Genomic DNA, 16,903 nt, shown 5'->3' with positions numbered 1-16,903 from the left:
TTTCTGTAAGGAATTTCATGACATTTGTTCTTGACTGAAGCCTAAATTGTCATGGTCTAAAGTCATGGTTTTCAACTTTTCAGTCCCAAAGCTCCTGAATTATACTCTGTCACCAGTGGTGGTCCTGTATAGCAGTGGTTCTCAGTTGGTGGAGTAGGGCAATATGTAGAGTTAAAAATGATTTTTGAATCATGCTCCCATTACACATCCTTCCTTCTTTTGGATGCAGCATTTAGGGATCATTGGATAAAAGGAGTTCAGGTGAAATTCAGTTCGGTGATACCAGAGCTAAGTTTCTGGGAGGCACCGGGCTGGCTCAGTGGAGAGAACACACAACCGTTGATCTTAGGGTCATTAGTTTGAGCCCCAAGTTGGGTGCTGAGGTTATTTAAGGAAATTTTTTAAAAAAGGATCAAGTTTCTTACTTGTGAAATGAAGTAGAGAATTGATGAAATATTTTAGAAGACATGCTTCAAAGAAGATTTGAGTGACATATTGATTTCTTAATTAAAAGGGTTATTGGGACATTCATTACTTCATAAATCACACTATACCTTTTATGGTGATGATTTATATAATTTTCTTTTAATCCTCAAACTTTCAGCTAATGATGTATGTTGTAACAGACTTTCCATTTCTGGGAAGGACATTTGCAAAGAGACTGACAGTGGATGCTACATTTTGAAAAGAAATTTGTAGATATTTTTTAATTTTTAATTTTTCAGATGATGGTGTTGATACTCAGAGTGGAACAAAGAAAGAAGATCTGAATGACAAAGAGAAAAAAGATGAAGAAGAAACTCCTGCACCTGCATATAGGGCCAAATCAATCCTAGAGAGCTGGGTATGGGGCAAGCAACCAGGTATGTATTATGAACTTCTGAGATTCTGGTACTTTGGAAAGCTTGATCTGGCATTTATTTTCTGGATACCGTACATGGATTTGTTTTTTGGTAATGGAATTCTTTTTTTAGAATTTATTTTACAAAGAGAGAGACAGAGTGTGAGGGAGAGGGGCAGAGGGATAGAGAGAAAGAATCTTAAGCAGGTTTCATGCTCAGCACACAGTCTGATGTGGGGCTCGATCCCATGACCCTGGGATCATGGCCTGAGTCGAAATCAAGAGTTGGATGCTCAACTGACTGAGCATCCAGGCATCCCAGTTATGGAATTCTTTTTAATTTTTTTTTTAATGTTTATTTGTGTGTGTGTGAGAGAGAGAGAGAGAGAGAGGAGGGAGGGAGGGTGGGAGGAAGGAAAGGGCAGAATGAGAGGGAGACACAGAATCTGAAGCAGGCTCCAGGCTCTCAGCTATCAGCACAGAGCCCAATGTGGCTTGAACTCATGGACTTTGAGATCCTGACCTGAGTCAAAGTCATATGCTTAACTGACTAAGCCACCCTGTTGCCCACGGTTATGGAATTCTTAAAAATTTAACTTAAAAATTTTTTATATTATGGTAAACTCTACATAACATACAATTTGACCATTTCACCCATTTTTAAGTATACAGTTCAGTGACATTACACATGCTCATGATGATTTGTAAACATCACCACCATCCATTTCCAGAAACTTTTCATATTCCCAAACAATGAAACTTTGTATTTATTAAATGGTAACTCCTGTTTCTTCCCTACCCTCAGCTCCTGGAAACATAATTCGACTTTGTATAAGTGGAATCATAGAGTATTTGTTCTTTTATGTCTGGCTTATGTCATTATTTAGCATAATGTCTTCAAGGTTCATCCATGTTGTAGTATGTGTGAGAAATTCCCTCCTTTTAAAGGTTGAATAGTAATCCAGTGTATGTATATATCACATTTTATTTATCCTTTCATCCACAGATTGGCATTTATGTTGCTTCCACCTTGTAGTTATTGTGAATAATGCTTCTATGAGAGTAAATATACAGAAATTCTGCTTTCAGTTATTTATGTATGTACTCAGGAATGGAACCGCTGGATCATGTAGTAATTCTGTGTTTAATTTTTTGAGAACCTGGCAAACTTTTCCATACTGGCTACACCATTTCATTTCCAGCAACATATGAGTGATCCTGTTTCTCTGTGTCCTCACCATCATTTGGTGTTGTCATTTGTGTGTGGTGTGGTGTCTCATTGTGGTTTTAATTTGCAGTATCCTGTGGCTGTTTAACATCTGTGTATCTCTTCTTCAGTAGAATACCTATTCATGTTAGATTTTTTTTTTCTTTCTATCGTGGTGTTTTTAGAGTTCTGTATATATTCCAGATATGAGTCCTTTGTATTATATATGGTTTGCAAATAACTTCTCTCAGTTCATAGCTTATCTTTTCACCCTTTTAACTGTCTTTTGAAACAGCAAAAGTTTCAAAATTTTGTTAAAGTTCAGTATGGATTTTGCTCTTTTTCTTCTTCCTCTTCTTCTCCCCTTCCTTCTCTTCTTTGCCTAGTCCTTGAACCTGAAGATTTTTGTGGTTTTTTTCCTAAAAGTTTTATAGTTTTATGTTTTTCATGTATGTTCCTTTTTCATTTGAGTTAAATTTTGTGTACAATGTGAGGTTTTAAATTTTTTTAATTTTTTAATTTTATTATTTTTTTTGCTTATAGATTATTGCTCCAACACCATTTTTTTTTTGAAAAGGCTAACTTTTTTTCTATTGAATTAGTTTTGCACATTTGTTAAGAGTTAGTTGGGTATACCTGTGTGGTCTATTTCTGGATTCTCTATTCTGTTCTACTAATCCATATGTGTATCTCTCTGCCCATACCATGCTTTTCATTACTATAGCTAAGAGTAAGTTTTGAAATCAGATAGACTGGTTCTTCCCACTTTTTTATTCTTTTTTTTTGTGTAGCCTTTTTAGTGGTTTGTGTGGTTAATACATTATATATGCATAAAGACAGTTTCCTGGTTGTGTCATTTAACCCATTTGATTGATATACAGAAACCTTCCCTTTATCCTTTTCTGTTTATATTATTGCTTTAAATATTTCTGTTGCATGTATTTATAACCACATTTGGTAATATTATAATTTTTGGTTGAAGCTTCAGACATAAGTTAGAAAAATCAAGAGATGAAGAAAATTCTATTGTATTTACCCATGTATTACTTACAGTGTTCTTCCTTCCTGAGCACCAAAACTTTCTTTTTATTGTTTCCATTCTATTTAGAGAACTTCCTTTAGCCATTCTTTTAGTGTGGGTCTACCGATGACAGATATTCTTAGTTTTCGTTCATCTGAGAGTATTTTATTTTCCTTTCATTCCTAAAGGTGTTTTTGTTGTATTTAGGATTCTGTGTTAATGATTCCTTTTTTTTTTTTTTTCATCATTTAAAAAATATTTTGTTGCTTTCAGGTGGCCTCAGTGGTTTTTGATGAAAAATTTGCTGTTGTTATTCCACCATAGTCAAGGTGTTTTTCTCTGGCTGGTTTTACAATATTTTCTTTGTCTTTAGTTTAATTATGATGTATCTGAGTGTAGATTTCTTTGGGCACATACTGTTTGGAATTTACTCATCTTCTTGGATTTGTAACTTTTCTTCTTGCTGATGTGGGAAGTTTTCAGCCTTAACTTCTTAGAATACTTTTTCAATCCCACCCCGTTCTTTAACCACCCGAAATTCAACAAGAAAAATGTTAGATCTTTTGTTGTATTCCCACAGGTCCCTGTGACTGCCCTTTTTTTTTTCTTTTTTTAAGATGAGGTGTAATAGATATGTAACATTATGTTAGTTTCAGGTGTACAATATCTTGATATGATATTTATGTATATAGCAGAATGATCAGTCACCATATATTATTTAAAACCTTTCTGTGATGAATTCTGTGTCTCCCTCTCTCTCTGCCCCTCCCTTGCTTGTGCTCTATCTCTCTCTCAAAAATAAATAAACATTAAAATTAAAAAAAAAAAAAAATTTCTGTGATGAGAATCTTTAAGATCCACTCTCCTAGCAACTTTCAAACATGTAAAACATATTATTATCTATAGTTACTATGTTCAACATTACACCCCCAGGACTTACTCATGTTATAACTGAAAATTTGTACCTTTAGATCCCCTCATCCATTTTGCCTACTCCTTCAACCACCCTACCCCCTTGACTCAAGCAACCACTAATCTGTTCTCTGTACCCTTGAGCTTCTTTTGTTTGTTTTGTTTTTAGGTTCCACATACAAATGAAATCATCTAGTATTTATCTTTTTATGTCTGACTTGTTTCACTTAGCATAATGCCTTCAAAGTCCATCTTTTTATGTCTGACTTATTTCACTTAGCATAATGCTTTCATAGTCTATGATGTTACAAATGGTAGTATTTCCTTTTTTGTGTCTGAAAAATATTACAGTGTGTATATACACCACATTTTCTTTACCCATTACCCATCAGTGGACATTTAGGTTATTTCTATTTTTTGGCTGTTGTAAATAATGCTTAATATGGGGGTACATATATCTTTACAAATTAGTGTTTTTGTTTTCTTCATTTGAATACCAAGAAGTGGAATTACTGAATCACGTGGTGATTCTGTTTTTGATTTTTTGAGAAACCTCCTTATTGTTTTCCATAGTAGCTGCACCAATTTACATTCCCAACAATAGTGCACAGTGTTGCCTTTTTTTCTACATCTTAACCAGCACTTGTTATTTTTGTTTTTTTGATATTAGCCATTCTAATAGAGGTGAGGTTATATTGATTTATAGTTGTTACTTACATTTATTTGATAAATGTTGTTGAGTACCTTTTCATATACCTGTTGTCCATCTGTATGTCTTCTTTGGAAAATTATATTCAAATCCTCTTCTCATTTTTAATTAGATTGGTTTTTTGAAATTGAGTTGTATGAGTTTTTTAAAATATATTTTGGATATTAACACCTTATCTGTTACCATATATATTTTTTGCAAATATTTACACCCAGTTGGTAGGTTGCCTTTTCATTTTGTTGTTAGTTTCCTTTGCTATGCAGATTTAGTGTGCTATAGTCCCATTTATTTTTGCTTTTGGTGCCGGATTAATAAAATTATTACCAAGGTCTATGTCAGGGAGCTTATTGGAAGTGTTGAATTCTAGCATTTTTATGATTTCAGATCTTAGTTCAACCTTTTAATCTATTTTGAGTTATTTTGTGTGTGTGGTATAAGATAGTGGTCCAGTTTCATTCTTTTGCTTGTCCCTGTCCAGTATGACCAACACCATTTATTGAAGAAACTGTCCTTTCCCCATTGAATTTTCCCAGCTCCTTTGTTGTAAATTGATTGAGCATAGGTTTATTTCTGGGCTCTCTGATCTGTTCCATTGATCTGTATGTCTATTTTTATGTCAATACCAGATTGTTTTGATTACTGTAACAGTAATAAGTTTGAAATTAGGGAATGTGGTGCCTCTAGTTTTGTTCTTTTTTCTCAAGATTGCTTTGGCTATTTGGTCTTTTGTGGTTCCATACAAATATCAGGACCATTCTATTTCTGTGAAAAGTGTCATCAATATTTTGAGAGGGATTTTGAATTTGTAGATTTGCTTTCAGTTGTGTGGACATTTTAACGATATTAATATATCCAGTTCATGAGCATGTATTAGCTTTCCATTTATTTGTGTCATCTTCAATTTCTTTCATCTGTGTCTTCTACTTTTCAGTGTACAGGTCTTTGACCTCCTTTGTTAAAGTTATTCTTAGGTATTTTATTCTTGATGCAATTATAAATGAGATTATTTTCTTGATTTTTTGATAGTTCATTATTTATAGAAATGCATCAGATTTTTGTGTATTGCTTTTTTTATTTACTTCACTGAATTTGCTTGTGAGCTGTGACAGGTTTTTTTGGTGGTCTTAAGAGTTTTCTCTGAGGGTGCCTGGTTGGCTCAGTGGTTAAGCTGTCCGACTTCGGCTCAGATCATGATATCATGGTTCGTGGGTTCGAGCCCTGCGTTGGGCTCTGTGCTGACAGCTAGCTCAGATCCTGGAGCTTGCTTCAGATTCTCCCTCTCTCCCTGGCCTTCTCCTGCTCACACTGTGTCTCTCTCTCTTTCGCAGATATTAAAGAAAAAAGTTTTCTCTGTAAAATACCATGTCATTTGCAAATAGTGACAGTTTTAGTTTTTTCTTTCCAATTTAGATGCCTTTATTTCTTTTTCTTGCCTGAATGCTCTAGCTAGAATATCTAATACTATCTTGAATGGAAGTGGCATCCTTGTCTTGTTCCTGATTTTTGAAGAAAACTTCTAGCTTTTCACTGTTAAGTCAGTGTTAGCTGTGGGCTTATCATACATGGCTTTTATTATCTTGAGTTACATTCTGTCTTTGAGAGCTTTAATCTTTTTTGGGGGGGGTGTTTGGATACGTTTTATTTTTTAATTAAAATTTTTTTCTTTTTTCTTTCTTTCTTTCTTTATTAATTTTACAAATAGTTTATTGTCAAGTTCGTTTCCATATAACACCCAGTGCTCATCCCCACAAGTGCCCTCCTCCATGCCCATCCCCCCTCCACCCCCACACCCATGAGTCCTCAGTTTGTTCTCATCATTCAAGAGTTTCTCATGGTTTGCCTCTATCCCTTTCCCCCACCATTTCCCCCCTTCCCCCCCGTGGTCCTCCATTAAGCTCCTCCTAATCCTCCTATACGTGCAAACATATGATATTTGTCCTTCTCTGCCTGACTTATTTCGCTCAGCATAACACCCTCAAGGTCCATCCATGTTGCTACACACGGCCAGATTTCATTGTTTCTCATTGCCATGTAGTATTCCATGGTATAGATAAACCACATCTTCTTGATCCATTCGTCCGTTGATGGACATTTAGGCTCTTTCCATGTTTTGGCTATTGTTGAGAGTGCTGCTATGAACATTGGGGTACATGTGCTCCTATGCATCAGCATTTCTGTATCCCTTGGGTAAATTCCTAGCAGTGCTATTGCTGGGTCATAGGGGAGTTCTATTGTTAGTTTCCTGAGGAACCTCCACACTGTTTTCCAGAGGGGCTGTACCAGTTTACATTCCCACCAACAGTGTAGGAGGGTGCCCGTTTCTCCACATCCTCGCCAGCATCTAGAGTTCTCTGATTTGCTCATTTTAGCCACTCTGACTGGCGTGAGGTGGTATCTCAGTGTGGTTTTGATTTGTATTTCCCTGATGAGGAGGGATGCTGAGCATCGTTTCATGTGTCTGTTGGCCATCTGGATGTCCTCTTTGGAGAAGTGTCTGTTCATATCTTCTGCCCATTTCTTCACTGGGTTGTTTGTTTTTCGGGCGTGGAGTTTGGTGAGTTCCTTATAGATTCTGGATATTAACCCTTTATCTGATATGTCATTTGCAACTATCTTTTCCCATTCCGTTGGTTGCCTATTAATTTTCTGGGTTGTTTCCTTGGCTGTGCAGAAGCTTTTAATCTTGATGAGGTCCCAACAGTTTATTTTTGCTCTTGATTCCCTTGCTTTTGGGGATGTGTCAAGTAAGAAGTTGCTGCGGTGGAGGTCAAGGAGGTTGTTTCCTGCTTTCTCCTCTAGGGTGTTGATAGTTTCCTGTCTCACGTTCAGGTCCTTTATCCATTTTGAGTTGATTTTTGTGCATGGTGTGAGAAAATGATCTAGTTTCATTCTTCTGCATGTTGCTGTCCAGTTCTCCCAACACCATCTGTTAAAAAGGCTGTCTTTTTTCCATTGGATATTCTTTCCTGCTTTGTCAAAGATCAGTTGGCTGTATACTTTTGGGTCCACTTCTGAGTTCTCAATTCTGTTCCATTGGTCTATGTGTCTGTTTTTGTGCCAATACCATACTGTCTTGAGGATGACAGCTTTGTAGTAGAGGCTGAAGTCTGGGATGGTGATACCTCCCGTTTTGGTTTTATTTTTCAGTATTACTTTGGCTATTCGGGGTCTTTTGTGGTTCCATACAAATTTTTGGATAGTTTGTTCTAGTTTTGAGAAGTATGCTGGTGCAATTTTGATTGGAATTGCATTGAATGTGTAGAGTGCTTTAGGTAGTAATGACATCTTAACTATATTTATTCTTCCTATCCATGAGCATGGAATGTTTTTCCATTTCTTTGTGTCTTCTTCAATTTCCTTCATAAGTTTTCTATAGTTTTCATCATACAGATCTCTTGTATCCTTGGTTAGGTTTATTCCGAGGTATTTTATGGTTTTTTGTGCAATTGTGAATGGGATCAGTTTCTTGATTTCTCTTTCTGTTGCTTCATTATTGGTGTATAAAAATGCAACCGATTTCTGTACGTTGATTTTGTACCCTGCATCTTGGCTGAATTCTTGGATCAGTTCTAGTAGGCTTCTGGTGGAGTCTTTCGGGTTTTCTATGTAGAGTATCATGTCGTCTGCGAAGAGTGAAATTTTGACTTCCTCTTTGCCAATTCCGATACCTTTGATTTCCTTTTGTTGTCTGATGGCCAATGCTAGGACTTCCAGCACTATGTTAAACAGCGGTGGTGAGAGTGGACATCCCTGTCATGTTCCTGATCTCAGGGGGAAAGCTCTCAGTTTTTCCCCGTTGAGGATGATCTTAGCTGAAGGCTTCTCACAGATGGCTTTTATGATGTTTAAGTAGGTTCCTTCTATCCCTACTTTCTCTAGAGTTTTTATTAAGAAGGAATGCTGTATTTTGTCAAATGCTTTTTCTGCATCTATCGACAGGGTCATATGGTTTTTACCTTTTCTTTTGTTGATATGATGGATTACATTGATTGATTTGCGAATGTTGAACCAGCCCTGTAACCCAAGAATGAATCCTACTTGATCTTGGTGGATAATTCTTTTTATGTGCTATGGATTTGATTTCCAAGGATCTTGTTGAGGATTTTTGCATCCGTATTCATCAAGGATATTGGCCTGTAGTTCTCTTTTTGCTGGATCTCTGTCTGGCTTGGGAATCAGAGTGATGCTGGCTTCATAAAATGAGTCCGGAAGTTTTCCTTCGATTTCTATTTTTTTGGAATAGCTTGAGAAGAATTGGGATTAATTCTATTTTAAACAGCTGGTAGAATTCCCCAGGGAAGCCATCAGGTCCAGGACTCTGTTGGGAGATTTTTGATCACTGATTCGATTTCTTCACTAGTTATGGGTCTATTCAGATTTCCTATCTCTTCCCGTGTGAATTTTGATATTGAGTGTGTGTTTAAGAATTTGTCCATTTCTTCTAAGTTGTCCAATTTGTTGGCATATAATTTTTCATAGTATTCCCTGATAATTGCTTGTATTTCTGAGGAGTTGGTTGTAATAAGTCCATTTTCTTTCATGATTTTGTCTATTTAGTCTCTCTTTTCTTTTTGAGAAGCCTGGCTAGAGGTTTGTCCATTTTGTTTATTTTTTCGGAAAACCAACTCTTGGTTTCATTGATTTGTTCAATTGTTTCTTTGGTCTCTATGTTGTTTATTGCAGCTCTGATTTTTACTGTTTCTCTTCTTCTGCTGGGTTTAGGGCGTTCTTGTTGCTCTGCCTCTAGTTCCTTTAGCTGAGCTGCTAGATTGTGGACTTGTGCATTTTCCAATCTCTTGAAATAGGCCTGGAGAGCAATGTACTTTCCTCTTAGGACTGCCTTTGCCGCATCCCATAGAGTTTGGGTTGTTGTGCTTTTATTTTCATTTGTTTCCATATATTTTTAAATTTCTTCTCTTGTTGCATGTTTGGCCCATTCGTTCTTTAGTAGGGTGTTCTTTAACCTCCATGTTTTTGGAGTTTTTCGAGACTTCTTCCTGTGATTGATTTCAAGTTTCAAAGCATTATGATCTGAGAGTGTGCAGGGTATGATCTCAATTCTTTTATATTTATTGAGGGCTGCTGTATGTCCCAGTATGTGATCTATCTTGGAGAATGTGCCATGCGCACTTGAGAAGAAAGTAAATTCCCTGACCTCAGGATGTAGAGTTTTAAGTGTATCTGTCAGATCCATCTGGTCCAATGTGTCTTTCAAGTGCATTATTTCTTTAGTGATTTTCTGTGTGGTTTGACCTATCCATTGCTGTAAGCAGAGTATTAAAGTCCCCTCCTATTAGCACATTCTTATGTATATGATTGTTTCTGTTTGTGATTAATTGTTTTAAAGATTATGGTACTTCCATATTCGGCGCATAGACATTTATGATTGTTAGTTCTTCCTGATGGATGGACCCTGTAATTATTATGTAGTGCCCTTCTTCATCTCTTGTTATTGTCTTTAATTTAAAGTCCAGTTTGTCCGATAGAAGTATAGCTACTTCAGCTTTCTTTTGACTTTCCGTAGCATGATATATATTTCTCCATCCCCTTACTTTTAATCTGAAGGTATCTTCCAGTCTAAGATGAGTTTCTTATAGACAGCATATAGGTGGATTTTGTTTTTTTATCCATTCTGCTACCCTGTGTCTTTTGATTGGAGCATTCAGCCCATTTACATTCAGTGTTATTTTTTAAATATGTGGGTTTAGAGTCTTTGTGTCCTTTGTGGGGTTCATGCTTGTGGTGTTGTCTCTGGTATCTTTGTTCCTTGCAACATTTCCTTTAGAGCATCCCCCTCAGGATTTCTTGTAGGTCTGTCTTAGTGTTGACAGATTCTTTCAATTTCTGTTTATTTGGAAATCCTTTTATCTCTCCTTCTATTTTGAATGACAGGCTTGCTGGATAGAGGATTCTTGGCTGCACAGTTTTTCTGTTCATTGCATTGAAGATCTCCTGCCATTCCTTTCTGGCCTGCCAAGTTTCAGTAGATGGGTCTGTCACCACTCTGATAGGTCTCCCTTTGTATGTTAGAGCCCTTTTCTCCCTAACTGCTTTCAAAATTCTCTCTTTGTCCTTATATATTGCGATTTTACTATGATATGCTGTGCCGAAGATCGATTCATCTTCCTTCTGAAGGGAGTTCACTGTGCCTCTTGTATTCAACGTTTACTTCCTTCCCCAGGTTGGGGAAGTTCTGTGCTATAATTTATTCCAGGACTCCTTCAGCACCTTTCCCTCTCTCTTCCTCTTCTGGGATTCCTATGATACGGATATTGTGCGTTTGACTGTATCGCTGAGCTCTCGAACTCTTATTTCATGTTCCTTGATCCGTTTGTCTCTTTTTTTCTCAGTTTCCTCTTCTTCTATAACGGTGTCTTCTAATGGAGGCCTCTAATTTATTATGTATCTAATTTATTGCATTTATTAATTCATCGTGCCTATTTTTATTCTCCGTGTTGCTCCTAGCCATAGTTTCTTTGATGTCCCCTATGGTTTTTTCAAGCCCAGATATTAATTTTATGATTATTGTTCTAAAATCTTGTTCAGTTATGCTGCTCATATCTGTTTTGAGCAGTTCATTAGCTGTCAATTCTTCTTGGAATTTCTTTGGAGGAGAGTCTTTCGTTTCATTATTTTAGTTAGCTTTCTGTCTCTTGTTAGTTTTAAAGACTTGTTATGCTCTCTGCACCTGTGAGTGCTGTTGTCCCCAAGAAAACTCTTTGACTGTCCAGGGCCTATCCTTCGGAGAGTGTTTTTTGAATGGTATCTCTTGGTCTCTCTTGTTTAGACCTTGGTTATTTTATTTTCCTACTCGTAGTGATATTGGGACTCTCCACCATCTGTACTTTGGCTTGTTTCTCAAGGTAGCCATTAGAAGGCTTTCTCAGTGGATTCTGCGTCGTTTTTCTCCCAATCTCTTGGGTTCTCTAAGTTTTCCTATGGCTTCAGATCTTTTCCTGTGAGATATGGGGGCGAGTGCAATGTACGGACCTCCCTACTTCTCCGACATCTTGCCCCCTCCTTTGGCTGTATTGTGTATCTCTTAATTATTGTAGTTATAGTTCTTTTTACTAATTTTGTCTTTTAACCATTATACCATGTTTATAAGTGATTATTCATTTACCTTTACTATATAATATTTCTATTTCCTGTGAGATTTGTTGTTTCATATATTTTCTTGTTACTCATTAGTTCCCTTTCTTTTCAGCTTAAAGAAGTCCCTTTAACATTTTTTTGTAAGGGGTTAGTAGTGCTGAATTTCTTTAGCTTTTCCTTGTCTGGAAAACTCTTATCTCTTTTTCAGTTCTACATGATAACTTTGTTGGGTAGAGTATTTTTGGTTGGAAGTTATTTTCTTTGAGTACTTTGAATATATCATGCCAGTCTCTTCTGGCCTGAAAAATTTCTGGTGGAATGTCTTCTGGGGATTCCTTATATGTAACAAGTTGTTTTTTTCTTGCTACTTTTAATATTCCTTTTGTTTTTAATTTAGGCATTTAAGTTTATTACGATGTGCTTTTACTGTGGGTTTCTTTGAGTTCTCTTATTGGGAATTCTCTGGGCTTCCTGGATCTTGATGTCTATTCCTTTATTAGATTAGGAAAGTATTTGGATGTTATTTTTTCTTTTTTTGAAACAGATTCCAGGCTCTGAGCTAGCTGTCAGCACAGAGCCTGATGCAGGGCTTGAACTCATGAACCGTGAGATCGTGACCTGAGCTGAAGTCGGATGCTTAACCGATTGAGCGTCCCCGACTGTTATTTTTTCAAAGAGGTTTTCTGCCCCCTTTTCTTTCTCTTCTGGGACTCCTATAATGTGAATGTTAGTCTACTTGATGTTGTCCCAGAGGCCAACAGAGAAATTTAGTAGGAATGTGGCTGTTGTCTCCCAGGATCTGAAGCTGCCAGGCTGATGAAGTAGTGGCCTCATGGCTCATAATTATTAGAGACAACATACACAGGATACTCCCTGCCCTTGCCACTGCTGGAAGCTTTACTGGTATACGGAATTTGCAGAAGGCAACTTAATTTACTGTTCAACTTAAGGCAGCCTGATGTTTAATTTGGAGACCAGAATCCTTTGAATTATTTTCATTCATGTAATTGTCTTTTAGGTACTTAAAAACTCCTTAATTGTGGAAAATTCAAACATATGTAATAGAACAGTATACTTGAAATACCATTTACCTATCATACATTTTACTACAGTCAGTCTTTGAACAATGTGGGGATTGGAGCACTAATCCCCATCTAGTCAGAAGTCTGCATATAGCTTTTGATTTCCCCGAAACTTAACTATTAATAACCTACTGTTTACTGGAACCGGTAACATAAACAGTCAATTAACACGTATTTTTATATGTATCCTATACTGTATTTTTATAATAAAATAAGGTAGGGAAAAGAGAATGTTATTAAGAAAATCACCAGAAAAAGAAAATACATTTGTGGGACTGTAGTGTATTGATGCTATAAGTTTACATTGTCTGTTTTCAAGATAAATTGTCAGTAATATTTTGGGGCGCCTGGGTGGCTTAGTCGGTTAAGCGTCCGACTTTCACTTAGGTCATGATCTCGCGGTTCGTGGGTTCGAGCCCCGCGTCGGGCTCTGTGCTGACTGCCAGCTCAGAGACTGGAGCCTGTTTCAGTCTGTGACTCCCTCTCTCTCTGACCCTCCCCTGCTCACGCTGTCTCTCTCTCTCTCTCCTAGAAATAAATAAAACATTTAAAAAAAAAAAAAAAGATAAATTGTCAGTAATATTTCAATATTGTCTTATAAGATATACACTAGATATGCATATTATAAATGCTAGATATTAAAAATGAAAAGATAATGTGAAAACGGAATTCCTGTTTATTTACAGGTATGATTCACACATCCATAATTAAGAAGCAGCAATGTGACTGCTTTATGGTAGTCTACAGTAATTGTTACGATTCCTTCATGATTGCCTAGCCTATACACTAATGAATGGACTGGTATAAGATTTTATAGCATACAGTATTACAGTCATATTCATAATGCAGTATTGGAAACATTGTACAAAGTTTTGAAAGAACAACTTACCTGTGATGGTAGGCTGAGACATGCTTTCTCCAATTACGAAAGTGAGAGACAGAAAGGGGCATACTATACAATAATGTAATTCTTTGAAATTTCCTTTCTTTGAAAGGAAAGTCCTTTCTTTGAAAGGAAAGTCATAAAACAGCAAGGAAACGAACACATTATTAATTTTATATTAAATATCACTTATTTTATTCCTCTATAAGGGAAAGCTATCCACTTCCATATAAATCTTGCACACAGTGTTCTAAATGTTGAATTGTTAGATGAAGATGATGATGGTGACACAAAAATGTCTTATACAGTTCTTGCTGTACAGTTATTAAATTTTCACACGACACACACACACATACACATCAGATAAGTTTATTAACTTTATGGCATGATTGTTATTCATTAATTGGAAGTGAATTATCATAAAGGTCTTCATTATTGTCCTAATGTTGTGTAGGCTGAGGAGAAGGAAGAAGAGGAGAGGTTGGTCTGTCTGCCTCAAAGGTGGCGGAGGCAGAAGTGGAGGAGGTAGAAGGAGAGGCAGGAGAGGCAGGCACACTCAATGTAACTTTATGGAAATCCATTGTAATTTCAGACTTTTTTAACTTTTCATTTCTCTGAAAATGTTTCTACATGGTACCAGTCCTTCTTCTCCTGTTTGCTTTAGTTTCATTACCTATATCATAAAAGGGTCCAAGTTGTAAAAGAAGTCAAAGCTGTCTTGAATACTTGGAACCCTCTGCCAGGTTGTCCAATGTCACTTTTTTTATTTCTGGCATTACTTCTACATCTTCTTTATTGTCTTGCTTGCACTGGTTCAGAAGCACTTATCTCCATCACATTGTCTTCTGTTAATTCCTCTGGTGTGGTGTCTGTTACCTCTTGAATTTCTCCGGGATCCATATCTTGAAACCCTTTACTCCTCACCTTTTTGCCATATCCACAATCTCTTTCATGATTTCCTTGATTGGTTCTGTCAGAAATCCCATGAAGTCATGCACAACATATGGACATAATTCTCTACAGCAAGAGATTTGTTTCAAGCTTGATGGTTTTTTATAGCTTTTTCTATAACAACAATGGCATCTTCAGTGGTGTAATCCTCCCAGACTTTAACAATGTCTTATCAGGATTCTCTTCCATTGTGTTAGTGATCCCTTCCAGAGAGTACTGTGTGTAATGAGCCTTAAAGATTCTTTTTTTTTTTTTAATGTTTTATTTATTTCTAGGAGAGAGAGAGGGAGAGACAGCGTGAGCAGGGGAGGGTCAGAGAGAGAGGGAGTCACAGACTGAAACAGGCTCCAGGCTCTGAGCTGGCAGTCAGCACAGAGCCCGACTCGGGGCTCGAACCCACGAACCGCGAGATCATGACCTAAGCGAAAGTCGGACGCTTAACTGACTAAGCCACCCAGGCACCCCTAGCCTTAAAGATCCTTATAACTCCCTGATCTAGAGGCTAAATTAGAGGCGTTGTGTTTGGGAGCAAGTAGATCACTTTGATGACACCTTCCCTGTTAAACTTAAGGGTTCTACATGGCCAGGGGCATCGTTCAATATCAAAAGAACTTTAAAAGGCAGTCCGGTACTGATGAGGTACTTTCTGACATCAGGGACAAAGCATTGATAGAACCCATCCAGAAAAAGCGTTCTTGTCCAAGCCTTCTTGTTGGACAACCAGAAGATTGGCAGCTGGTGTTTACCTTGCCTTTCAAGGCTTGGGGATTAGCAGCTTTATAGATAAGGGCAGTCCTGATCATAGACCTGACTATATTTGTCTATCTCTTCTTACCTCAAGTCCTGGTGCTCAGTTCTATTCCTTAGTAATAAATGGTGTTTGTGGTATTTTCCTTTTTTCCAGAATAGAACACTTACATCTGCATTAAAAACCTGTTTAGACAGATATCATTTCTCTTCAGTGACATTCTGAATGGTATCTGGGAACTTGTTTGCTTCCTCTTGGTTAGCAGAAGCTGCTTCTTCTGTTATTTTGACATCTTTTAAGCCAAACTTCTTTTTAAAATTACCAAACCATCATTTACTGGCATTAAATTCTCCAGATTTTGATCTTCACCTTCTTTTTGCTTTAAGTTGTCATATAATGACTTCGCTTTTTCTCAAGTCACATTAAAGTCTCTGCAGGTATGCCTTTCTATAGCAATCCTGCACCCACATAAAAGCTACATTTTCAGTACTAAATAAAAGTTATTATGCAGAAAGTGCAAGATTTTTGTGTTTGCTAGTAGTGTAGCTGCTGTGTCAGCTTCATGAATTTCCTTTTCTTTTTTTCAACATTGGTTTCTCTGCTGGATTCATTTATCTTGAAATGGCAGGCAACCACAGCTGCAGACCTCAATCTATGGTACATATCAACATTTCAACCTTTTCTTGTAATGTCATGACTTTTCTCTGCTTCTTGGGAGCACTTTCAGCATCGTAAGTGGCAGTATGTATGGATCCTATGGTGTTAGTCAAGGTTTACGGTATTGCACTAAACACAAAGAAAGTATGCAAGAAAACTACTAGAGATCACTTTTAACTGCAATACGCAGTTTACTAGAGAGATGAACTGCTCATGTGGAGATGATTAACATCTTTTGGCATTTTAAGTGGGTATGCATAACACTTGAGGTTTGTTTACATTTCTTTTGGCTGTGAATGGCACCATGTAGGGACTGTAAAAATTTGTGTGTGTGTGTGTTGATAAATTTTTATATCATTTGTTTGTATAATATTAATATAATGTTTGTATAATATTTTATGTTGATAAAATAAACTAGTAGCTACATATATTTTATGCATTCGTGACATACCTAACATTAATTTTTTTGATATTTCTAGGCTTTGTGATTTGTCTATAAGTTTTTTCTTAATTGTTGCAAATCTCCAAAAAGTTTTCTGATATATTTATTGAAAAACTGTGTGTATAAGTGGACCTGTGTAATTTAAAACTGTATTCTGTAAGGGTCACCTGCAGTTACTTTATCTTTCCCTGAAATATTCCAATAAATGCATTACCTTTCATGAGTCACATATGTTGGGCACTTTTCTCTCTCTCTCCCTCCCTCCCTCCCTCCCTCCTTCCCTCCCTCTCTCCTTTCCTCTCTCTCTCTCCCTTCTTTCCTTCCTTCCCTCCCTCCCTCCCTCCCTCCCTCCCTC

General features: G+C 36.9%; 1 protein-coding gene across 1 annotated transcript in view; it reads left to right on the top strand.

Moving 5' to 3' along the window:
* The window catches only part of HERC2 (HECT and RLD domain containing E3 ubiquitin protein ligase 2), a 288,041-nt gene that overhangs the window by 43,026 nt on the left and 228,112 nt on the right, over positions 1-16,903 (top strand). Inside the window, exons 4-6 of the mRNA XM_039220244.1 lie at positions 726-863; positions 13,960-14,066; positions 14,205-14,230. Of these exons, the coding sequence (XP_039076175.1) occupies positions 726-863; positions 13,960-14,066; positions 14,205-14,230 (271 nt within the window). The remainder of the gene's footprint in view (positions 1-725; positions 864-13,959; positions 14,067-14,204; positions 14,231-16,903) is intronic.

The sequence above is a fragment of the Hyaena hyaena genome, unplaced genomic scaffold (assembly GCF_003009895.1).
Source record: "Hyaena hyaena isolate Hyena2069 unplaced genomic scaffold, ASM300989v1 scaffold_892, whole genome shotgun sequence".
Taxonomy (NCBI): Eukaryota; Metazoa; Chordata; class Mammalia; order Carnivora; family Hyaenidae; genus Hyaena; species Hyaena hyaena.
This window is presented reverse-complemented; position numbering and strand designations above follow the sequence as displayed.